At 41.8% G+C, this 24978-nt stretch overlaps 2 protein-coding genes across 51 annotated transcripts; one reads left to right on the top strand and one right to left on the bottom strand.

Moving 5' to 3' along the window:
- Window positions 1-3680: 3680 nt before the first annotated feature.
- On the bottom strand, window positions 3681-19544 carry LOC110504001 (SH3 domain-binding glutamic acid-rich-like protein). 50 transcript variants are annotated; one of them, XM_021582723.2, is made up of 13 exons: window positions 19379-19544; window positions 15825-16010; window positions 15592-15672; window positions 15082-15210; window positions 13376-13543; window positions 12723-12752; window positions 12600-12626; window positions 11584-11610; window positions 8455-8481; window positions 7260-7277; window positions 5998-6033; window positions 5561-5621; window positions 3681-4680 (listed from the first exon to the last, which is right to left on the bottom strand). In XM_021582723.2, the coding sequence occupies exons 1-12, from the start codon at window positions 19421-19423 to the stop codon at window positions 5604-5606; spliced, it is 792 nt and encodes a 263-aa protein (XP_021438398.2). In that variant the 5' UTR covers window positions 19424-19544; the 3' UTR covers window positions 3681-4680; window positions 5561-5603. The 50 variants fall into 50 exon arrangements, with proteins under 50 accessions (XP_021438398.2, XP_021438395.2, XP_021438423.1 ...); XM_021582720.2 differs by having other exon boundaries at window positions 5561-5624; XM_021582748.2 differs by lacking the exon at window positions 13376-13543.
- Window positions 19545-20551: 1007 nt separating this feature from the next.
- On the top strand, window positions 20552-24896 carry LOC110504000 (lebercilin-like protein). Its single transcript, XM_036961192.1, has 8 exons — window positions 20552-20863; window positions 21487-21764; window positions 21985-22227; window positions 22446-22583; window positions 23346-23415; window positions 23515-23648; window positions 23823-23913; window positions 24208-24896. The coding sequence occupies exons 1-8, from the start codon at window positions 20572-20574 to the stop codon at window positions 24819-24821; spliced, it is 1860 nt and encodes a 619-aa protein (XP_036817087.1). The 5' UTR covers window positions 20552-20571; the 3' UTR covers window positions 24822-24896.
- Window positions 24897-24978: the final 82 nt, after the last annotated feature.

Consider the following 24978-nt stretch of genomic DNA (forward strand, 5'->3'; position numbering starts at 1 on the left):
CATGTTCATGCTCTAATTTGAGATGGGATTCAGTGACACTCTTGTTCCTGACCACTATATCCTCCCACTAATTTGAGGAATTTGAGGAAATTAATTATGCAGAGCACATAGATCACTAGGAAGTTAATTAGTGTGGCTGTGGGTTTAATACCAAGGGGTACAATGACCAAGCACATTGTGGTGGTGGTGGTGGGTGTGTTGATGGTAAACCTTCAATGTGTGTAGATGGTAAACCCTCACTCATTACAGGAATGTAGGAGTGTGTTACATTTACGCTTATGCCCACCGTTTTGGCAGTAATCTTGATTGCTTTCTTTTCTAAAATGGCAGGTAAAACAGCATTTATTTTGTGTAATGAATGTTATTCAAATGTAAACACCTACTACCTCGATTAAATGAACCAAGAAATAAATCAAGGTAATTCAAACAGTTTTTCCACTTCAGAGTATATTCATTGCATATCAATTAAATTGACTTAATTATCTCAAATAAGAAAAACAGATCGCAAAATGTTGTTTTCTAATTGTTCCTTTGAATAGTTATATTTCAACCAACCTGAATGTAAGTGCACTGACAAGGACTAAACAAACAATTCCCTATGGTATAGCTCGAGAAGAAACAATCTCAGTAAAATAGGTACAGTAAGTCCCAAGAGATACACACCAATATTTCCCATACAGTGGTGGAAAAAGTATCCAGTTCTAGTACTTGAGTAAATGTAAAGATACCTTAATAGAAAATGACTCAAGTAAAAGTGAAAGTCATCCAGTAAAATACTACTTGAGTAAAAGTCGAAAATTATTTTGGATTTTATACTTAAGTATCAAGAGTTAAAGTTAAAGTATAAATCATTTCAAATTCCCAGATAAGAGGCAGTCAGGATGACCAGCATTAGTGGGTGAATTGGACCATTTTCCTGTCCTGCTAAGCATTGAAAAGTAGTTTTGGTTGTCAGGGGAAATGTATGGAGGAAAAAGTACAATATTTTCTTTAGGAATATAGTGAGGTAAACGAGTAAAAATATACATAGTGAAGTACAGATACCCCAAAAAACTACTTAAGTAGTACTTTAAAGTATTTTTGCTTAAGTACTTTACACCACTGGTACTATAACATTTTTTTTTATGTAATCTCGATGCAACTTCTCAAACTTATATGTTGTAATAATCATAAATATCCTACTATTCATTAATTACAGGATCTTTATGGTAATATACTATGTTTGTCCTCCTATTGTACTGTATATGGTAGATACCACAGAAATATGTTGACTGGGTGGATTTATTGTTGAACAAAATACAGCTCTTTTTTTTTTACAGTATCTATTTCACTTACCTTGGTGTGACTTTGGGGATTTCTGACAGGTACTGCACCACAGGCTGTCAGCTGAGGAACACTATTGACGCTGCTGCTATTTCCTCTAGAGTGGCGGTTGTGTACTGTAGCTACCATATCACCCAAAACCAGCCTGTTAAACATTATCACAGACCAGTGGCAAATTTGCTCCCTGCCTCGAACAAATGGCGACAAACATACAGTTGAAGTCGGAAGTTTACATACACTTAGGTTGGAGTCATTAAAACTCGTTTTTCAACCACTCCATAAATTTCTTGTTAACAACCTATAGTTTTGGCAGGTCGGTTAGAACATCTACTTTGTGCATGACACAAGTAATTTCTCCAAAAATTGTTGACATACAGATTATTTCACTTATAATTCACTGTATCACAATTCCAGTGGGTCAGAAGTTTACATACACTAAGTTGACTGTGCCTTTAAACAGCTTTGAAAATTCCAGAAAATGATGTCATGGCTTTAGAAGCTTCTGATAGGCTAATTGACATAATTGGAGTCAATTGGAGGTGTACTGTACCTGTGGATGTATTTCAAGGCCTACCTTCAAATTCAATGCCACTTTGCTTGACATCATGGGAAAATCAAAAGAAATCAGCCAAGACCTCTGAAAAAAAGTCTGGTTCATCCTTGGGAGCAATTTCCAAACACCTGAAGGTACCACGTTCATCTGTACAAACAATAGTACGCAAGTATAAACACCATGGGACCACGCTGCCGTCATACCGCTCAGGAAGAAGACGCGTTCTGTCTCCTAGAGATGAACGCAATTTGGTGCGAAAAGTGTAAATCAATCCCAGAACAACAGCAAGGGACCTTGTGAAGATGCTGGAGCAAACAGGTACAAAATTATCTATATCCACAGTAAAACAAGTCCTATATCAACATAACCTGAAAGGCCACTCAGCAAGGAAAAAGCCACTGCTCCAAAACCAACATAAAAAAGCCAGACTACGGTTTGCAACTGCACATGGGGACAAAGATTGTACTTCTTGGAGAAATGTCCTCTGGTCTGATGAAACAAAAATAGAACTGTTTGGCCATAATGACCATCGTTGTGTTTGGAGGAAAAAGGGGGAGGCTTGCAAACCGAAGAACACCACCCCAACCGTGAAGCACGGGGGTGGCAGCATCATGTTGTGGGGGTGCTGTGCTGCAGGAGGGACCGGTGCACTTCACAAAATAGATGGCATTATGAGGGAGGAAAATTATGTGGATATATTGAAGCAACATCTCAAGACATCAGTCAGGAAGTTAAAGATTGGTCGCAAATGGGTCTCCCAAATGGACAATGACCCCAAGCAAACTTCCAAAGTTGTGGCAAAATGTCTTAAGGACAACAAAGTCAAGGTATTGGAGTGGCCATCACAAAGCCCTGACCTCAATCCTATAGACATTTTGTGGGAAGAACTGAAAAAGTGGGTGCGAGCAAGGAGGCCTACAAACCTGACTCAGTTACACCAGCTCTGTCAGGAGGAATGGACTGGAATTTACCCAACTTATTGTGGGAAGCTTGTGGAAGGCTACCCAAAACATTAGCCTAAGTTAAACAATTTAAAGGCAATGCAACCAAATACTAATTGAGTGTATGTAAACTTCTGACCCACTGGGAATGTGATGAAAGAAATAAAAGCTGAAAAAATAATTCTCTAAACTATTATTCTGACATTTCACATTCTTAAAATAAAGTGGTGATCCTACTGACCTAAAACAGAGAATTATTCTAGGATTAAATGTCAGGAATTGTGAAAAACTGAGTTTAAATGTATTTGGCTAAGGTGTATGTAAATTTCCGACTTAAACTGTACATCATGATTCACTCCCACAGTCCCAGAGAGAACAATGCCATTGAAATTCCCCCAGTCTACAGGGACTTCATGGCAGCTCCCCTCCCTCTTCAGGAGAATGGGTCTGGACAGACATGATGACCTGTGTGTGAATTTAGAGGGACAGCATTGATCACTGTAATGCCAACCGACCAAAAGTATGCTCCAAGGGAGAGACCACAGACAATATTGATTTCTCAGGTCTCTTCCATTCAAATGCATATATATTTCAATATAGGTATGTTTTCAAAGGAGAGCACCAAATATCACATTTCATGACAAATTCTCGAAACTAATAATACTCTATCAAAATGTACACATTAATGTACTTTTTCACCTATATATTTTCACTGTGCAATACCCTCCTCCGTACCTCTTTCTGGAGTCCCCCAGAGAAAGGCTTTACACTGAGCTACATCCTGTTGACTTGACCTTGCTCTGCCCAACCCTAAAATTGCACACTGATCTATAAACAAAACCCAATGAATTGAAAATAGAACATAATAGGCCATGTAACTTTATTGGCATTTTACCTCTCTTACATCTAGGGAGGATCTCTTAGTCATCCACTTCTTTTTACATTCAACAAACTGCAGAGTAAATCAGCAAACAGTAATATTCAGTGAATGGTGTCCAGCAGCTGTCATAAGGCACGCTACAATGAGGGTCGTCACTAGTATCCATAGCCACAAAGTCATAATTATGGCTAAACCCCGCCCATTTCTACAATTTCTTAACATTTTATTTGAAACCTAACCCTAATCACACTGCTAACCTTATCCTTCACCCTAACATTAAAGTAAGACCAAAAGGCAATTTTTTTTGTCATATGTGACTTTGTGGCTGTGGAATCTGACTTTGTGGCTATGGAAGCTAGTGGAAACCCTACATGAGGGTCTTTCTCATGTTGGACTGAGGCATTGAGAGTCACTGGGTTGCATTCACACATATAAATCTAACATCTTTGCCGGCATCGAGTGAGAGGCACTGCATTGATAGATCGGTTTCAGTCCGAGAGTCCATTCACTGGTTGCAGTTCACAGTAGAGTGATCTTCACTCAGATACTCACAGGGTTAAAGCTGTTGGTCATTGACTGCTAAGGTGTTGGTGGTGAAGATGCTCATCATCCTATACAAACTGTGGTATAAAACGAACCTTTTCAATTTGAAACATGAGAAGTTTGTCTGAAATATTTAAATGCTTAACATATGACTGTGTATGTACAATTAGAAAAGCTGCTAAAAACTACAAACTGATAACACTATTTAATTGAGCTACACACTGAATGCAATATAAACATCTGGTAAAACAGGGGGTTATCTCTGGAGTATGGGCGGGCAGTACAGACAGTGTGTGATTGGCAGGTTTCAGCCAGCAGGTTCCAGCAGGGGGACATGTGCGTTCCCAGTGAGCAGTTGGGGGCAATGTGGGTAGTCCGGTGGGGGACGGTCTGAGGGATCAGAGGGGTCAGGAAGGGCCGGAACAAGGGGTCTCTCTAGGCTGGAAGACAAAAAAAAGTCACCAATGCGCCTCTGCTAGTGGCTGTGGGTCCTAAGCTTCTAGTCACCACTGTGCCCAAACTGCCCATGCCATCCTGAGAGCCAGTCCCTCTCGAGGCCCTTCAGTAGCTCACTTAGCTGCTTTCTCTAACTGGGCGTGACAGGTTAGTTATTTTTATTTGGGGGGGCTGTGCCATCCGATCAAAGTCTCAGGCTGTTCCCTCTCCTCAACCCAAATATCTCCTGCAGCGAGCAGAGCCTTTTTCTACACTACTGGAGAGGGGCGATGAGTGCAGCTTTGAAGATTACTGTTATTATTATCATCATCACTGACGCAGGAAAATAAAAGACAATTCATGAGATATCGTTTTATATGGCTGTTCACTTGATCCTTCAGGCATTTTGTGCTCACTGAAGCTTTCGGTGTAAAGAGACTGGTGACAGTCCCTGTTAAATAGCCCAATGCTCTGTTCTCTCTAGCTTCTCTGATAAAACACTTGAAAACACACAGCTACCAATACAGAACAGCAACACAGTGTACATTAAACAGGGATTATATCCTCACTTTACACTGGTTGGGTTATGTGTTTTTTTAGGATTTGTATCTGTAATCTGGGTACATGTAGGGCACTAAACAATACAATGGTTTAATAATGCCAGTATGAGGAGACATTTGATAAAGGGGTCAAAAAGGCACAAAGTAATACATGTACTGAATAGTTTTATTTTTAAATGACTCTAGAAAGATATTCAGTAACAAGAAGACATGTTTACGAGTTTTACGACGCAGCCATCAGTTCATGGCAAATTAAATGCTCTAATACTGCCACTCAGTGGCAGAGAAGAGAATTCTGATTAAGTAATGGAGTAGTGTATTTTACCTGGGCAGTAGTAAATCACATCCTAAACCTTTCTTGGCTGTAACTACTCATCCTCTTCTTCCTGCTGAGAAAATAAAACTGAGTAATGACAACGTTGATGACAAAGTAAAGCAAGACAACAGAAGAGAGGAGAACCAAGATTTCCCACTCAGTCCTATCAATATAAGAATATAAGAGCCAGACCGTAGTTTAAATCCATATTAGTTTCTTTAAAAAAAAAGAGCACAGATGACTCATCTTGTAGTGCTAGTTAAATAAAGAGAGCAGCCAGAACAAAGCTTTCCTCTTCAGTTAAGTGTTCTCTCAGCTGTGCTTGATTACAGTTGAACAAGATTACTGAGGAGTGGAGAAACTGATTTCATTCAGATAAGGGAATTTGTCTTTGCATCAAAGAACACTGGTGAGAACATCCGTGCGTTTGCTGGTTGATATACTACCTCTGCTTCCTCTGTCACTTCTTCTTCTTCTTCCTCCTTGGCATAGAAAACAAAAATATTTTTTTTGTGAAGGGATGAGTCCAGCATAGGGGAAAAGGAAGAAGTAGAGTGTATAGTTGGGTTAAAAGGGAGTTAAACCATCCAGGGGGGGCATCAAGAAAACAGGTAGCAGAGATGAGACTAGGAAGACACTAGGAACACTAGGAATATCACCATTACTTAGGCCAATGGAACAAGTTAGCCACAGGGATAGTGCACCATTCCCTTAACTGCTAGTGAAGTAGTAAGATTAGTGTGGGCCTTTAAGCAAGGCTCTCTATGAGGTGGTATCATATGACGTGAAACTGCAAGGCACTGCATACTTCACAAATCATCAGACCACATTCACTCCGAGGTGCATCTGTTGGGTTGAGCATGGTGTTGCAATTAACTACATTTCTACAAATGTAAAAAGCCTTTACCCTATATGCTACACTTAAAACAGGGGGTGAAGTGCAATTAATTGGTCCTGTGACCAATTCATTCACTGTTTTAATGACTAAGTTTTACAGAAAACTTGCTTGTGGATATAATGCTTGCTGTGTATTCAAGATTTGATGAATGATGTCCACAGTAACACATGATTTAAAGCAGTGTAGTTTGGTGCAACGTATCGGACTCTGCCAAGATCTTGTTGTGGGGGAGCATTGCACAATAACAAACAGTCCATTCATCTTCTGCTGTGTTTGTCCTGTCCACACTCAGTCTCAAGACTCTCCTCGCAAAGTGAAGCCATGCCAATGGCTATTTAAACATCCTGGTTGTCATGGAGTTCTGGTCAAGTCACTAGGGATCCCTATGCAACACTGTAAGATCCAATTCACAAGCATGTCTATGTGTCAGACTTGTACTCATGTGCGCAGAGGCAGATCTGGACACCAAACGATGAATGTCACCTGTTATGAAACCTCCACTGGCACAATGCTGCAGAATCCTCAAGCCTCCAGGTAAACCAACGGGTAATGACCTCATCCCAGTCACACAGCATCAAAACCACAACCAGAGTCCAGAGAGCGCTCAATAATTTCCTTGAAATTAAAGACAGCATACCACAGGAGGGATGCTGGCAGCCTTGAAGAATAAGAGGGTAGAGAGCTCTTCACAAACCAACCCACACTAAATCCACATATGAAGGAGTAGGGTCATGCATAAGATCCATTAACTCCATGTCAGGGGCCACACCATGCAATGGGCTTGGAGCACAGCCAGAATATACCTCTTACCTCTGGGGCCTCTTCTTCCTAAGGTAGGGGATATCAGGGGTTTTGAGCATTTCAATGTCAAAGAGGGAACAAACGCAAGAGATACAACAGCCTATATTTGAGATAAGCGAATCTGCATGTCACTAAGGAGACTACAAGAGGGAGGAAAACCCTGTGTTATTTAATGTTCCCATTATTATTACCATAAGTGAACCGAATGACGGTGTTGGCGATGTTGTGTCTGCCATGCTGCACACCATCAGTTATCTGTACCACAGAGACCACCACCCATGCAGCAGAGAGAGAGACAGAGAGAGGGTCTTTCTAATCTAAGATCCACAGAAGACACCACAAATTACAACCAAAGGAAACTGTTTCAACCTCACTGACTGACTCTTCTTGCTCCTGCAATGAAAGTATAGGAGGTGGTGGAGGAGAGCAAGAAAGTATAGGAGGAGGTGGAAGAGAGCAAGAAAGTATAGGAGGAGGTGGAAGAGAGCAAGAAAGTATAGGTGGAGGAGAGCAAGAAAGTATAGGAGGAGGTGGAGGAGAGCAAGAAAGTATAGGAGGAGGTGGAGGAGAGCAAGAAAGTATAGGAGGAGGTAGAGGAGAGAAAGCAAGTATAGGAGGGGAGCAAGAAAGTATAGGAGGAGGTGGAGGAGAGCAAGAAAGTATAGGAGGAGGTAGAGGAGAGAAAGAAAGTATAGGAGGATGTGGAGGAGAGCAAGAAAGGGGAGAAAGAATAAGAGCAGAGAGAGCAAAAGCAGTGAAGCTTGTGTGGAAGAGAAGAGAGGGCAGGCAGGGGCAGTAAGGAATGTTGGAGAGGCTCTATGTGAGTGAGTGAGTGAGTGAGTGAGTGAGTGAGTGAGTGAGTGAGTGAAATTCTAAAATCGGGATGAATGACAGTGCTGGGTTTCTCTATCATGGTCTGTGTTCTGATGGCTACCAGAGTTACCATGTTGCTCATCCAACTATGTGATTGAGATATCTGGCATGAGACAGAGGGCTAAAGAAATATAGTAAAGGGATACAGTCTGTTCAGATGCCATAGGTGAGATAGGGTCTGTTCCATCTACACAAAAAGTAGTGAAGGAGGAAATTGAAGGAATGCTGAATAAACTGTGCAAGATGTGGAATCAAGAAAAGCAGCATTGATAGAATGGTGAAGAGGTAGAGGGGGGGACGAGTGTAGTTGGAAAAAAACACATCAATCTACCTCAAGCTGTCGCAGCTCTTCTTCCTCCTAGATAGGATGAGATTGAGTGTCAGTGGTGTGGATGGTCTGGTCAGAGGTGACACCAGAAGCATGCGCGATAGGAAAAGTCTTAAAATGTTTATCTACAGGGATAGTTCAGGCTGACAGAAAGGAAGCAGCTACCGGACTAGGGAAGAAATGAGGAGGAGGAAGGCTAAGAGAGAGGGGAGAAAGAGGTTCAGAGCGAGTGAACATGGACTATTGATGAGGGAACGAACGGCAGATAGATCACAAGACAAGCTCTTCCGTCCTACAACACAAAGCCTTCTGATCTCTGCCAGACAAACCCACACAGCTCGTGACTAAGGGAACAACCACAGAAATTCACAGCCGCAGACGCCCAGTTACCTCCGACCCCAAAACCTCTTATCCCTGGAAAAGCAAACCAAGAGATGGGGGAAAAGGGCAAAGGTGAGAGAGGTCAATGTGTGGAGAAGGTACAAGGAGTTGCTGGCAGAGGAGACCCTCTTGCAGATAGCTTGTCATGCATGATTCAACATGGAGCCCTAAAATATTTTGTTAAACTTAATTAGACTTACAATATTTTTACTGTGTCTGGTGTTAACTACTTATACAATATATATTTCAATGTAGACACAGTAGCAGCTAAAGGAGCAAGCCATTTTTCAAAATCAAATCATCAAACTATCTTATCAAATGACAAATACAGCGCATTTGGAAAGCATTCAGCTCACTTGACTTTTTCCACATTTTGTTAGGCCTTATTCTAAAATGGATGAAATGTTTTTTTTCCCCTCACAATAACCCATAATGACAAAGCAAAAACAGGTTCCTGCTAATTTATAAAAAAACAAATCACTGAAATATCACATTTACATAAGTATTCAAACCCTTTACTCAGTACTTTGTTGAAGTACCTTTGGCAGCAATTACAGCCTTGAGTCTTCTTGGGTATGACACTACAAGCTTGGCACACCTGTATTTGGGGAGTTTCTCCCATTCTTCTCTGCAGATCCTCTCAAGCTCTGTCAGGTTGGATGGGGAGCGTTTCTGTACAGCTATTTTCAGGTCTCTCCAGAGATGTTTCGATCAGGTTCAAATCCGGGCTCTGGCTGGGCTACTCAAGGACATTCAGACTTGTCCTGAAGCCACTCTTGCATTGTCTTGGCTGTGTGCTTAGGGTTGTTGTGCTGTTGGAAGGTGAACCTTTGTCCCAGTCTGAGGTCCGGAGCACTCTGTAGCAAATTTTCATCAAGGATCTCTCTGTACTTTGATCCTTTCATCTTTGTCTTGATCCTGGGTAGTCTTTCAATCCTTGCCGCTGAAAAACATCCCCCACAGCATGATGCTGCCACCACCATGCTTCACCGTAGCAATAGTGCCAGGTTTCCTCCAGATGTGACGCTTGGCATTCAGGCCAAAGAGTTTAATCTTTGTTTCATCAGACTAGAGAATCTAGTTTCTCATGGTCTGAGAGTCTTTAGGTGCCTGATTGGTGGAGTGCTGCTGAGATGGTTGTCCTACTGGAAGGTTCTCCCATCTCCACAGAGGAACTCCAGAGCTCTGTCAGAGTGACCATTGGGTTCTTGGTCACCTCCCTGACCAAGGCCCTTCTCCCCCGATTGCTCAGTTGGCCGGTTGACCAGCTTTAGGAAGAGTCTTGGTGGTTCCAAACTTCTTCCATTTAAGAATGATGGAGGCCACTGTGTTCTTGGGGACCTTCAATGCTGCAGACATTTTTTGCACCCTTCCCCAGATCTGTGCCTTGACACAATCCTGTCTCGGTGCTATACGGACAATTCCTTCAACCTCATGGCTTGGTTTTTGCTCTGACATGCAGTGTCAACTGTGCGACCATATATTAGACAGGTGTGTGCCTTTCCAAATCATGTCCAATCAATTGAATTTACCACAGGTGGACTCAAGGATGATCAATGGAAACAGGATGCACCTGAGCTCAATTTCGAGTCTCATAGCAAAGGGTGTGAATACTTATGCAAATAAGATATTTAATTTTTTTTTTTTTATTTTATACATTCGCAAACATTTCTAAAAACCTGTTTTCAATTTGCCATTATGGGGTATTGTGTGTAGATTTTAGATTTGTTTTTAATGTAATCCACTTTAAAATAAGGCTGTAATGTAACAAAATGTGAAAAAGTCAAGGGGTCTAAATACTTTCTGAAGGCTCTGTATGAATGTTGATGACTAGGGTATCTAATGATTATATCTCTACGGTGGCATGCCATAGAAAAGATCAGTAGTGTTCTAAAACTGTGTCAAGGATTAAGATGAAATGCATCCAAACATACAGAAATCCCTCCATAGGAGACCTGAGGAAAATGAGAAGGGGGCAAAAAACGACAAAAGTGGGTCTGAGTTGCAAGTCATGGTATTACGAAGGAAGAGGGGTTTCAAGCATTCAATACTGCACAAGAAAAGCTACAACAAAGAAGAATATGTGAGGTTAGTAGTCTGGACAATCAGACACAGACCACAAACACAAGGATGCAAACAAACCACACATTAAAACTGAACACCCAAGGCCCTTAGCACAGACATTGAGAAAACATTATATAATGAATTTGATTTAAGGACTGAACACTACAGCTATAGAACATGGAAAACAATTCAAAGTAGATCTACCTCGGCCTCCCGAGTGGCGCAGTGGTCTAAGGCAATGATCAGTTCTAGAGAATGTCACTACAGATCCGGATTCAATCCCGGGTTGTGTTGCATCCGACTGCGACCGGGAGACCCATGAGGCAGCACATAATTGGCCCAGCGTCATCCAGGTTAGGGGAGGGTTTGGCCGGCTGGGATGACCTTGTCCCATTGCGCTCTAGCGACTCCTTGTGGCGGCCAGGTGCATGCACACTGGCTTCGGTCGCCAGCTGTATGGTGATTCCTCCGACACATTGGTGCGGCTGGCTTCCTGGTTGAATGAGCAGCGTGTCAAGAAGCAGTGCAGTCTTGTTTCGGAGGACGCATGGCTATTGACCTTTGCCTCTCCAGAGTCCGCTAGGGAGTTGCAGCGATGGGACAAGACTGTAACTACCAATTGAATATCACGAAGTTGGGGAGAAAAAGGGGTAAAAAAAAATAACATTAAAAAATAAGGAGATCTACCTCAGAAACCGGCTGATCATCTTCTCCCTAAAACAACGAATAGCAATGATTAGCTTCGGATCAACTCACTAGCTTTCACCAGGTTACTGTAACTAAGAAATAGAGATTTTAACAAATTGACTATTACTACATTCCAATAACATCACAAGTGCTTTGATATCTATTGACACATTGCACATAAGTCTGATGGATATATTCAGATGAACAGAAGTTTATAACTTTATATCTTATCAATAAAGAGTTGATAGTGGTTCACTCTGTAATGAACAACAGTTCCCTGGGTAACACTAACACATCTTGGGTTAACTCTGCGTTTGTTTGTACCACAGCATTTTGTATTCAATACCAGCATTAGCTAGCTTCTGTGCACTTCTGAGCCCAACAGAACACAACAGTGGTATGAGACATTAAAACAATGTGATATTTGACCTTTGCTGATCAGTCAGGCAGCTTTCAAGTCACAATAAAAACATTTATGAATGAATCAAGCTACTGGTGAGTTGTGAAATTCTGCAAATGTATATAGCATGTTATTAAGCATGTATGATGTAATCATATTTTGATACAATGGCTAGCAGACATAGCTGTGCCTGGGCATTGGAAGAGAAACGTCATAGTACTGATAATCAGTGACTATGGCCAGGAAAACATAGACCTAAGATCTGTATGTCCCTTTCAGACGTACATGTATATGCTTTGTTTAGAATAGTTGGACGACTAAAATATCTACAAGTTAATCATTTACTTCATTCCAGAATATTAGAGAGCTCAATAAAGGCACAATGCAGTATGGAACCGTGTGTCAGGTCTATGAGATCCAGGCTAAGATCGTTTCTTATAGCGGGGCAGGTGGCACAATGCAGTATGGAACCGTGTGTCAGGTCTATGAGATCCAGGCTAAGATCGTTTCTTATAGCGGGGCAGATGGCACAATGCAGCGAGCAGTGGCTGTTGTTATTAATGACAATGCCCTTCATATCAGGAATTACTCCGGTGGACACAGTGTCGCCTGTTACCTTAGCCTCTTCATCCTCTACTTCCTCCTGTTTAGGATAAGAGAGAAACACAGTGAGACTGGGACATGACTCCCAAATTTCTATTTGATTTCAATACTTTTCAGAAATGTAAAAACAATTTACCTGGGCTTCTTCCTCCTTCACGGGGGCCTTCTGGCAAAAAAAAAAGGAGAAAGTAGAAAAGATTGTGTATCGGGATTATTAGAATGATAGCATGACCTCAAGGAGGCATATAGGAAATAGAGAACCTCTCCTCAAACATGAATGAGACACTTCTACATTGGAGGTCATGCAACTTGAACAGATCACGCACATTGAACAACATGGTGGGATTTCCAGAGGACCCCCATCAACACACATACCTAGACATGGATGGACAGAGGAACGACACATACACACCTAGACATAGTTGTAGAACAAAGAACATAGTACATATCAAAGAAAATCAAGACCAACGATTATGTAGTCATTGAGACGACATTACAGTTAACTGCTACAGAACAGAGAAGTGGTTGAATATCCAACAGATCTAAGGAACAAACAGAACAGTCAACAGTCAATAGAAACAGTTATAGAACAGTCAATTTAAACAGTTATGGAACAGTCAATATAACAGAATACAGGTGGGTTAGTATGGTCCAGAGTTGAGGAGGAGATGAGAATAACAGCAGCTCGAGGGAAACAAAACCCTGAAGTCGAGAAAAAGACAACGTTAAAGAGATGGAGAGAGGAGACATCACGGGAGGACACAGCATGGGATTCTGGGAGCCAATTACAGTGTTCTCTAAGGATTCCTCTGTGTCTTCGACTGCCTCCTTCTCCTCTGCCGCCTTCTCTTCTGCGGCCTCTTCTGATGCTTCCTCTCCTGTTTCTCCTCCCACCTCTGCTTCCACCTCCTCTGTGTGTTCATCTCCATTGCACTCCTCCATCGGAACCTCTCTTTTCTAGAGTGAAAACAACAATGTGCCATCAAGGGGGAAAAAACGATGTGTTAGAATAATAACGACACAGCAGCTGTCATGGGCACACATCAAACACCAGGAGGGGGGCAGCCCTACTGCTGGAGTCACATGTTCAAAGACATCACAGAGTAAGGCCTCAGCATCAGCAGCTCCTCTGAGTAAAGGAAATGCATGAATAAATTAAGGGCAATTACATATGGTTGCAAGGTGATGAATAGCAGCATAGTGGTGCTGCGGAGATAAATTAGAGGATTTCAATGATGTATGCTGTAGCGAAAAAGACTGCATATTATCACACTGCCGGGAGCCAGCCTACAGGACAGGAGTCCAGTCAACAGTATCAATAAAAAAAACTGTCATTCCAACATTGCAACTTAAATGGAAAATAAACCAGCCTGGTACTCTGGAGAGCAGCGAAAACAGAGGGCGTCTGAACTCTTTTCCCAGAAATACCCATGAAGCTGGTCCAGTAAAATTAACTCAATTTGCACCCTTCTCGAAACAGCATCCTCTAAAAGCCTGTGGGATTTGTTATAAGACGATCACAGGTTCAGCTGGGCAATCATTTCTCTGCTGTCCCTTGCCACCTTTTTGGAAAAAATATACAAATAATTTCTCTGTGATGCTCATGCACCAGGTCAATCTCTACGGTTTGGCAGCATCCCAAAGTGAGTTGAGAAGTTTAAGATTTTTCTTAATATATCTACATATAAATGTTCAGATCATTTTTTACAACAGCATCAGCATGTTCTTCTATAAGAATAGTCCTATTATACAAATAATGAATTAGAAAAATAATTAACTCATTCCCAATCATCTGCTTTCTATTGAGTAGTAGTTTAAATCCTATATAATATCATAGAATTATTATAAATACTTTTTATGCTTTGCAAAAACTACAGATGCAATATAAACACAATGAAACACTATAAAAACTGAGAAATGAGAGACAGGTACACTGTTTTTAAACCAACTCTAAATTTCCACTCATCCTTGCAATGAGTGGATTAGCAACATTACTGGTTACTTGGGGCGGCAGGTAGCCTAGTTAGTGGTTAGAGCGTTGGGCCAGTAACCAAAAGGTTGCTAGATCGAATCCCAGAGATGACAAGGTAAAAAAATTGTCGTTCTGCCCCTGAACAAGGCAGTTAACCCACTGTTCCTAGGCCGTCATTGTAAATAAGAATTTGTTCTTAACTGGCTTGCCTAGTTAAATACAAATAAAACTTGGTAATCATCCATGGAAAATTAATCCAACAAGATTTAACTGGGTAACTGGAAAATGAATCCAACAGGAGTTAACTGGAGAAATGGTTAAGGTTATGCTGGATGGGAGGAAACCAGGGGAGAAATGGTTAAGGTTATGCTGGATGGGAGGAAACCAGGGGAGAAATGGTTAAGGTTATGCTGGATGGGAGGAAACCAGGGGAGAAATGGTTAAGGTTATGCTGGATGGGAGGAAACCAAGGGAGAAATGGTAAAGGTGAGACAGGGACTGAGGGATAAGAGAAAGACATTACTAGTGTGTCATCATCAATGTTCTCCTCCTCCGCTTCAAGGTTCTCTTCATCCTCAGCATCATCAGTTCCATTTACAATGGTTCCATTCTCAACAGGCCCATTTTCAAGGAGATATGCCTCTTTCGCTTCCTGCACCAAGGAAAATTGGCAGGTTGTTTAACAAATTTGCAACATGCTCAACTACGTTAGCCTACATGTCACATCGTATCCCTCTCACACAATTAACCTCACTAACTCCTACTTGCCCTCCTAAGAAATATGTTATGTGGCGTGCACTCAGGCACGTCTCAACCTGAGCGAAAACAAATTAGGAGGACAATACATGCCTGAGCATTTCAGCTAAACAAACATTAAAACAGCCTGTCTCTGACAGCAACAATATTGGGGCGAGTTTATTTGCATTATAAAATCCCTGGAGTGGAAACACATTTTGTGGTTGAATTCTATAGCTAAAAAGCTATATAAACACAATTTATATTTTAGAAAATTAAGTGAAAGTTGAATTCCAACCTTGGAACCTGGAGGAGGTGGCAGACCCAGGAAGGCATATACCGCATTGTCTTCTTTGGCGTCAAAGAATGTCTCGTAGTCCTATGGTAAAAGGCAAATTAGACATTTCTGTTTAGTCTCCAATCGTGCTCTCAGCATTTGAATGGACACTTCTCCCCACCTTTACCTGAACCATTCAGTATGGAGTAGACTTATTGGTCACCACACCTTCTATATTATCTTGTTATGCTCACCCCACAGTAGCTCTCTTCGTTGAAGATCTGAGGGGGTAGAGGGATCCCGTTGGTGGGCTTTTTCTCCACAGGGACATTTTCCCTCATCCACATGCGGTTGTCCTCACTGCAGGCAATGTCCAATGGAGCGTAGTCCACTTTCAGGGCCTCCAGGAACCCAAGCACATCCTGTTGCTTCTTTTTGATCTGGACCATCACACAGGTGTACAGACAGACAACAAACACAGTATAGATAGGCTTCTTCTTCATGAGATCATGTTTGGCAGATTTTTTTTCTATCACTAGGTTGGGGAGAGCAGAGTAGAAGGCTAATACATTAATGAAAGCTTTTAACTTTCTGTTTTATAGTTTGACAAAGAATCTATTCACATATCATACACTATATGCAGTTGACGTCGGAAGGTTACATACACTTAGGTTGGAGTCATTAAAACTTGTTTTTCAACCACTCCACAAATGTCTTGTTAACAAACTATAGTTTCGGCAAGTCGGTTAGGACATCTACTTCGCGCATAACACAAGTTATTTTTCCAACAATTGTTTACAGACAGATTATTTCACTGTATCACAATTCCAGTGGGTCAGAAGTTTACATACACCAAGTTGACTGTGCCTTTAAACAGCTTGGAAAATTCCAGAAAATTATGTCATGGCTTTAGAAGCTTCTGATTGACTCAAATTATGTCAATTAGCCTTATGGAGGTGTATCTGTGGATGTATTTCAAGGCCTACCTTCAAACTCATGCCTCTTTGCTTGACATCATGGGAAAATCAAAAGAAATCAGCCAAGACCTCAGAAAAAAAATTGTAGACCATAAGTCTGGTTCATCCTTGGGAGCAATTTCCAAATGCCTGAAAATACCACGTTCATCTGTACAAACAATAGTACACAAGTATAAACACCATGGGACCACGCAACCGCCATACCGCTCAGGAAGGAGGTGCATTCTGTCTTCTAGAGATTAACGTACTTTGGTGCAAAAAGTGCAAATCAATACCAAAACAACAGCAAAGGACCTTGTGAAGATGCTGGAGGAAACAGGTGCAAAGGTATCTATATCCACAGTAAAACAAGTCCTATATTGACATAACCTGAAAGGCCACTCAGCAAGGAAGAGGCTACTGCTCCACAACCACCATAAAATGCCAGACTACGGTTTGCAACTGCACATGAGGACAAAGATTGTACTTTTTGGAGAAATGTCCTCTGGTCTGATGAAACAAAAATGGAACTGTTTGGCCATAATGACCATCGTTATGTTTGGAGGAAAAAGGAGGCTTGCAAGCCGAAGAACACCATCCCAACTGTGAAGCACGGGGGTGGCAACATCATGTTGTGGGGGTGCTTTGCTGCAGGAGGGACCGGTGCACTTCACAAAATAGATGGCATTATGAGGGAGGAAAATGATGCGGATATATTGAAGCAACATCTCAAGACATCAGTCAGGAAGTTAAAGATTGGTCGCAAACGGGTCTTCGAAATGGACAATGACCCCAAGCATACTTCCAAAGTTGTGGCAAAATGGCTTAAGGACAACAAAGTCAAGGTATTGGAGTGGCCATCACAAAGCCCTGACCTCAATGCTATAGACATTTTGGGGGCAGAACTGAAAAAGTGGGTGCGAGCAAGGAGGCCTACAAACCTGACTCAGTTACACCAGCTCTGTCAGGAGGAATGGACTGGAATTCACCCAACTTATTGTGGGAAGCTTGTGGAAGGCTACCCGAAACATTTTACCTAAGTTAAACAATTTAATTTAAAGGCAATGCTACCAAATACTAATTGAGTGTATGTAAACTTCTGACCCACTGAGAATGTGATGAAATAAAAGCTGAAACAAATCATACTCTCTACTATTATTCTGATATTTCACATTCTTAAAATAAAGTGGTGACCCTAACTGACCTAAGACAGGGAATTTTTACTTGGATTAAATGTAAGGAATTTTGAAAAACTGAGTTTAAATTAACTTGGCTATGCTGTATGTAAATGTCCGACATCAACTGTATACAAAAGTATGTGTACACCCCCTTCAAATTAGTGAATTTGGCCATTTTAGCCACACCTGTTGTTGACAGGTGTATAAAATCGAGCACACAGCCATGCAATCTCCATAGACAAACATTAGCAGTAGAATGGCCTTACTGAAGAGCTCAGTGACCTCCAACGTGTCACCGTCATAGGCTGCCACCTTTCCAACAAGTTAGTTTGTCAAATTTCTGCCATGATAGAGCTGCCCAGGTTTACTGTAAGTGCTGTCATTGTGAAGTGGAAACATCTAGGAGCAACAAGGGCTCTGCAGCGAAGTGGTAGGCCACAAAGCTCACAAAAATGGCCTGTCCTCGGTTGAAACACTCACTACCGAGTTCCAAACTGTCTCTGGAAGCAGCGTCAGCACAATAACTGTTTCGTCGGGAACTTCATTAAATGGGTTTCCGTGGCTGAGCAGATGCACACAAGCCTAAGATCATCATGTGCAATGTCAAGCATCGGCTGGAGTGGTGTAAAGCTCGCCGCCATTGGACTTGGGAACACGTTCTATGGAGTGATGAATTACGCTTCACCATCTGACAGTCCTAGGGATGAATCTGGGTTTGGCAAATGCCAGGAGAACGCTACCTGCCCCAATGCATAGTGCCAACTGTAACGTTTGATGGAGGAGGAATAATGGTCTGGGGCTGTGTTTCACGGTTCGGGCTAGGCTCCTTAGTTCCAGTGAAGGGAAATCGTAACGCTACACCATACAATGACATTCTGGATGATTCTGTGCTTCCAATTTTGTGGTAACAGTTTGAGGAAGGCCCATTCCTGTTTTAGCATGACAATGCCCTCATGCACAAAGCAAGGTCCATACAGAAAAGGTTTGTCGAAATCCGTGTGGAAGAACTTGACTGGCCTGCACAGACCCCTGACCTCAACTCCATCAAACACCTTTGAGATGAATTGGAACACTGACTGCAAGCCAGGCCTAAACGCCCAACATCTGTGCCCGACCTCACTAATGCTCTTGTGGCTGAATGGAAGCAAGTCCCAGTTGCAATGTTCCAACATCTAGTGGAAAGCCTTCCCAGAAAAGTGAAGGCTGTTATAGAAACAAAAGAGGGGGCAACTCTATGTTAATGACCATGATTTTGGAATGAGATGTTCGGCAAGCAGGTGTCCACACACTTTTGGTCATGTAGTGTACATTTCCTTTGATATTGTAGATTAGGTTTGAGGTAATCCAAATATATTCCAGAAGGTTCTGCAAGTGAGTGCATGGTGATTAATCTTCAACAGATTGCTGTTGCAGGTTAGGAATATGATCTCAGCGACGGTAGAGATATATATGGAACTCGGGTAGTCCTAGTGCTCCTCAAATGAGAAGTTAGACGCAAATAACGGTACTAAAAGTTGACAAACCGCTAAATTGCCTAGGCCTATAATAACTTCAAGCGATTTGAATCTGTTTGCCAGTCACATAAACGCATGAATTAAGAGCTGAACAATAGTCGTGGTAAACCGGCCACAAAGTTAATAGCATTTAAAAACAAAGACTCGGGTAAGTGCTTACCGCTGTCGATCCTGATGAAGAAGCTAGAAATACTTTTATAACCATTTTGTTACAGTGTGTTCTGTAGAATGAGGTACTAACGTAGGTTAGTAAAAGTAAAGGCTGCCTCCCCTAATAGTAGAGCGCACCCAAGCCACACACACCACTGAGGCTATTTTTGTCCCCAAACTCTCCATCACCGCAGGATTGGTGGGCCAGGTTTTAGGGGTGCAGCGCTGACCGAGTGATTGGCAACTTCAGCTGTCTGTCGGCATGGGGACCACAAAGTTAGTTCGCAGCTACATACATAGTGCATATATGGACAGAAATAGCCACTGCCCAATAGAGCAACTAGTGAAACAAAACCAAGAGTTAAAGCGGCAGGTGAAATGTATGCTGTTGGACCATGATTATCTATAAGCCTAACAGTCATTTTTGTAGATCTACATTGTGCATGTTTATTTTAGGCTAATGTATCGTTTTTTTATTGTAGTATATCCTGAAAGTTGATCAAAACAACAATTGTACTATGTACTAACTTGTACTAAGTCTAATATAATTGGTTTAGTTGAAAACAGTTTGAGTTTATTTACAAATTAGGATGGTGTGTTTTTTAATTCTCCCAAAGCTGTCAGTTCAAATAAATGTCATATGAGCTGTGATTTAACCATATAATTAGAACGTATTCAAAAGAGGTTCAGTAGACCGACAACTACATTTCCCATTGTCCTATTCCATGAGAACGCTGGTTTCTAGGGCAACCAAAAATACATTTTCAGAGACAGCCAGCCAGCAACATAATCGTCAATGATTGTCTCTTGTTATTGAAGATAAATAATAACTCAACTGAATGCGAGTAGGGGAAAAAAAACATTGAGATATTTTAATAATTGAATGTAGGGATAGACTTGGCATGGGGAATAATTAGGCTTGGTTGTTAGTTATGTAGAATAGTTGAGGTCAGGAAAGGTTTTCAATCGAGCTAATGATTGTCTTCAATCACTCTGTGTCTTCAATTGGCTAGACCTAGCTAGATAACGTTAGATAGATAGCTAAACGGATTATCCTATTAAATAATGTAAGTACGCTATAGTTGGAAGTATAGATTGCTTTGATTCTTATCATTTAACATACAGTGTGGCTAAATGAACTACTTCAACTAATTGGATATCTTTCTGCTATATTACAGAAACTGGTGCAGGCTCATCTTTTGCATGGGAGACATGTCTCTGAGTCTGAGACACCACACCAGAGGCATAGTGCAGCAGGACGATGCTAACTATGAAGTTGGAGCAGGGGATGTAGACTCAAGCTGCTCCTCAGGCCAGTCCACCCCCTCCAGGTCAAGCAGGGGATACAGCAGTACGACAGGCAGCAGAGTAGACTCTCAGGGGTCATGCACCCAGTCAGACTACGAGGAGGAGGCTGACACTACTGCAAATAGGACCTTTGCCCTCTCGCCAAACAAGAAGCCAGGTCTAGGCACGAAGACAGCTAAAACACGAAGTATGTGATATCTGATATTTCATATCTTCTCATTACTACAGGACAGCCTAGCTTTAATGACACACCGTGCATTCGGAAAGTATTCAGATCCCTTGACCTTTTCCACATTTTGTTACGTTACAGCCTTATTCTAAAATGGATTAAATGCGTTTTATTCCTCATCAATCTACACACAATACCCCATAATGACAAAGCGAAAACAGATTTTTTGCAAATGTATTAAAAATAAAAAACGGGGGAAAAAATGTACATACGTTTTCAGAACCTTTACTCAGTACTTGATCAATGGAAACAGGTTGCACCTGAGCTCAATTTCGAGTCTCATAGCAAATGGTCTTTATACTTATGTAAATAAGGTTTTTCAGTTTTTATTTCTAATACATAATACAAACATTTCTAAAAACCTATTTTCGCTTTGTCATTTTGGGGTATTGTGTTTAGATTGATGAGGGGGAAAACCCATTTAATCCATTTTAGAATAAGGCTGTAACGTAACAAAATGTGGAAAAAGTCAAGGGGTCTGAATACTTTCCGAATGTACCGTAAGTGTAGGCCTATAGGCAGAGATGGTTTGCAGCATATTCCCATGTACGCATCACACTTAGGCACATTTTTCCTCTCAGTGCAAAACAAGGGAGGTTCGTGGTGCAAAAAGAAGAAAAACACTAATTTAAGGAACCGCAAGGCCTCTCTCGTCCCTCCAATCAAGCCCCTGGAGGGCCCAAACCAGCGCATTAGGTCTGCCCACAGGCACCGCATCAAGGAGCTCAACAGCCAAGTCTGGGAGCTACAGCAGCAGCTGAGTGGTGTCGCCACAGAGAACAAACTGCTAAAGCAGCTCCAGGTCCGCCACACAGTGGCGCTACAGCGCTTCCAAGACTCACAGAGTGGCCTTCCCCAGGTATGCTGCAGTTTTTCTGGGGGCTTTAATAACTGATCTGTAACACAGCTATAACAAACTCTGATCTGTAACACAGCTATAACAAACTCTGATCTGTAACACAGCTATAACAAACTCTGATCTGAAACACAGCTATAACAAACTCATCAGCTAACAACAATAATCTGATCTTGTAGCATTGGCTAAGATCATAATGTTTTGCACCGACCCACACCCTCAGGTCCTGGCCAAGCACGGCAATGAGGTGCGTGGTCTGCAGGAGCACCTGCGCAAAGCCCGCATCCGCCGCAACAGTCTGTCAAGGCGTCTACGTGGAACGGAGGAGGAGCTGCTGCGTACCAAGGACGTTCTGCACAGGCTGCAGCTGCTCAGCGAGGACCGCAGCCTGAAAGAGAGGGAAGAGCTTAGCCACAGGCTGGCCCTGATCAGTGTGGACCTGAACAGGAAGAACAAGAGGATACAGGTACAGTACATGCACTCACAAGGCAGGGCTGACTCCATGTTCACAGGGCAGTTGGATGTCTGTATTGAAACTGATTGGGTTTTCAAATCTGTATTGGTCTTCTACTGGGAGACCAATATAGGTGGACAGGGTCAATACAGTTATGCTAGATTGATACTGTACACATAGTATCACAATGTTATATCTGTAGTGAAACTTACATATATTGTATGTTGCAGGACTTGGAAAGAAATTTTGAGCTGAGCCAGATATCCTTCAATCGCCATCTTGCCACAGAAACAAGGAAGACCAATGAGGCCAGAGAGATGTCTGATTACCTCCAGGCACAGATCAGTCTGTTGACCCAAAAAATCAAAGTAAGTTTATAAGTACTTGAGAGCAGCAACATACAGAGTGTAAAAAACTTTAGGAACACCTTCCTAATATTGAGTTGCACCCTACCCCACCCCACCCTCAACCTGGTCAGTCTATATCATGGAAAGAGCAGGTGTTCATAATGTTTTGTACAATCAGTGTAGGTAAACTGTTCCAGATCTGAGTAGATTTGGAACAGTACTGTTTGAAAGAGTGAGTCATTTAACTTGCAGTACTGCAATGTAAACACAAGAGGGTGTCTAATACAGCTGTATTTCAAAAGCCATAATTGAATGAAGCGAAATACCCATTTCCATCTCGTAAACTTGCCTGGCTACCAAAAAGCTATGCCATGCCCACAGACGTTAGTTTCTTCTCCACAATGAACCTGGATCTGAGTACCTCCCAGACGATTTCTAGAACGCAAACACATTCTAACCCTTCTGATTGGTCCCAGAAACCGATGGGTTGGGCCAGAGCCAGAACACACACGGGTAAGGCAGCGTTTTGAAAATGTGTCATTGGCTTTGATACTCTAATCTAATTGGTTAGAAATGATCCAATTGCTAATTACTTTGTTTTGTTCAACAAAACAAAGTAATCAGAGAAGCGGACTAATTCAGTTTGAGTCGTCAAGCAACTGGCAACAAACCAGCCTGGTAATAGATATCAGGATGATTACACTACATTTGAGAAAGTAACATTTATTGTACATATTGCATTCTTGAGAAATGGTTTACTGACGCATTTAACATGAAATATAGGAAAAAGAGAGAGAATTGGAGATCCACAATATCTACTCACATAGATTTCCAAATGGCTGGAACGGAAAAGGTACAAAGACATTATGAGCTACTTTTAACATGTTCAACCCATGATCCAGATCAGACTATTTGTTTTTACTTGAGGCTGAATATCTTTTCACATTTACAGGGGCAAGAGAAACTAAATCTGTTCAAACAGATGACTTGTCCTCTCTCCCCATTGAGGCTCCGTGCCAACTTGAACTAGAATATGCCTGTTCACTCCAGCATCTGGAGTTGGAGAAGCAGAAGAGCTTGAGCTGGGTACGTAAATGGATTTCGTTCTCTCTCACATTCTGTGCAGAAAGCTGTTTAAATGGGTAATGGTCAATAAAACATTTATTCAATATTGACCGATAAAAGCAAGAGTGTAACTCTTTGATTAAAGTTTGTGTAGTGAGTTCCAGTGTAAAGTTGATATCTGGTTGTTTTTTTCAGGAGTCCTTTGCCATCGACTTCACAGACAGAAGTGACGCAGCAGACACGTTAGAGGATGACAGAGGATCAAACAATAATGAAGACTTTGCGGGTAAGGATTTGAAAAAAACTTTACTACAGACTATTGGGAGAACCAATGAACAGCTGCAAAGCGAAGGGGATATTGAGGAAATAAATGGTTAAATTACATTCTGAAGAGGCTTGTATGTACTCTCCAGTCACAGTATATGCAAACACAAAAAACTCCAATATTGGGAAAAATTAAAGCTCACGTGCCATAGTAATTAACAGGACTGAAATAACCTTTCCTGTGTCATGTTATATCCAAAAAAAATCTGAGGGAATGACAACCGCAAATGCAAGCAACTATCATATTTATCCACAGAGGATGGAGAGTTGGATGGTGATTCTGACAAGGAGAATCCTCAGCTTCAGGGTGAGGAGGATTGCCTTGCAGAGAAGGCAGCGAGTTCCCCGAAGGCTTCAGGAGAGCAAACAGAACCGTTTGAAAGCCAGGTCCGGTACACTCTGGAGGATTTTCTGATTACAGAACGTGCCAACAAGGCCCTTGAATCCTCTCCCAGGACCAAACGCCTCTACAAATTCAAAGAAACCATCCAGAACCTACACAGTGGAAAGCCTGCCTATACCAGCCATACCCACAGCCTGAGAAAGAGCCCTCCTAGATACATCAAGAGCCAGGCCAGGGTGGAGAACCTTGGGTCTGGGGCATATGAGCCCTCCTTTGTCACTCTACCAGCAGAGAAGTGGCAAAGGCGTGACACCAGGGGCCCTCAACCGGAGGATGGTGTAGTCCGCAGCAAGAAGAGCAGCTTGATGAAAGAGCTTTTCGGCCAGGCCCCAATCACTGATCCAATTGCCATGCAGACAGGCATATCCAGAGTTCAAAGTACAGACCTGGACAGAATGTCATCTCACCATACAGGAGATGCTAGCCCAGTCTCACCTGGGAGAGAGACCAAGATCATTTTTGATTGACCTAAGAACAATACAAAATGATAATCTATTTTCACAAGTTGATTATTTTAATAAATATTTCATCTGCCATGGCAACTCAACGCATTACTAAATTGAGTATTTGTATACGTGATATTTATAGTGAGTTATATACCTAACTATTTGTTACAGAGGTAAT

The sequence above is a fragment of the Oncorhynchus mykiss genome, chromosome 24 (genome assembly GCF_013265735.2).
Source record: "Oncorhynchus mykiss isolate Arlee chromosome 24, USDA_OmykA_1.1, whole genome shotgun sequence".
Lineage (NCBI taxonomy): Eukaryota > Metazoa > Chordata > Actinopteri > Salmoniformes > Salmonidae > Oncorhynchus > Oncorhynchus mykiss.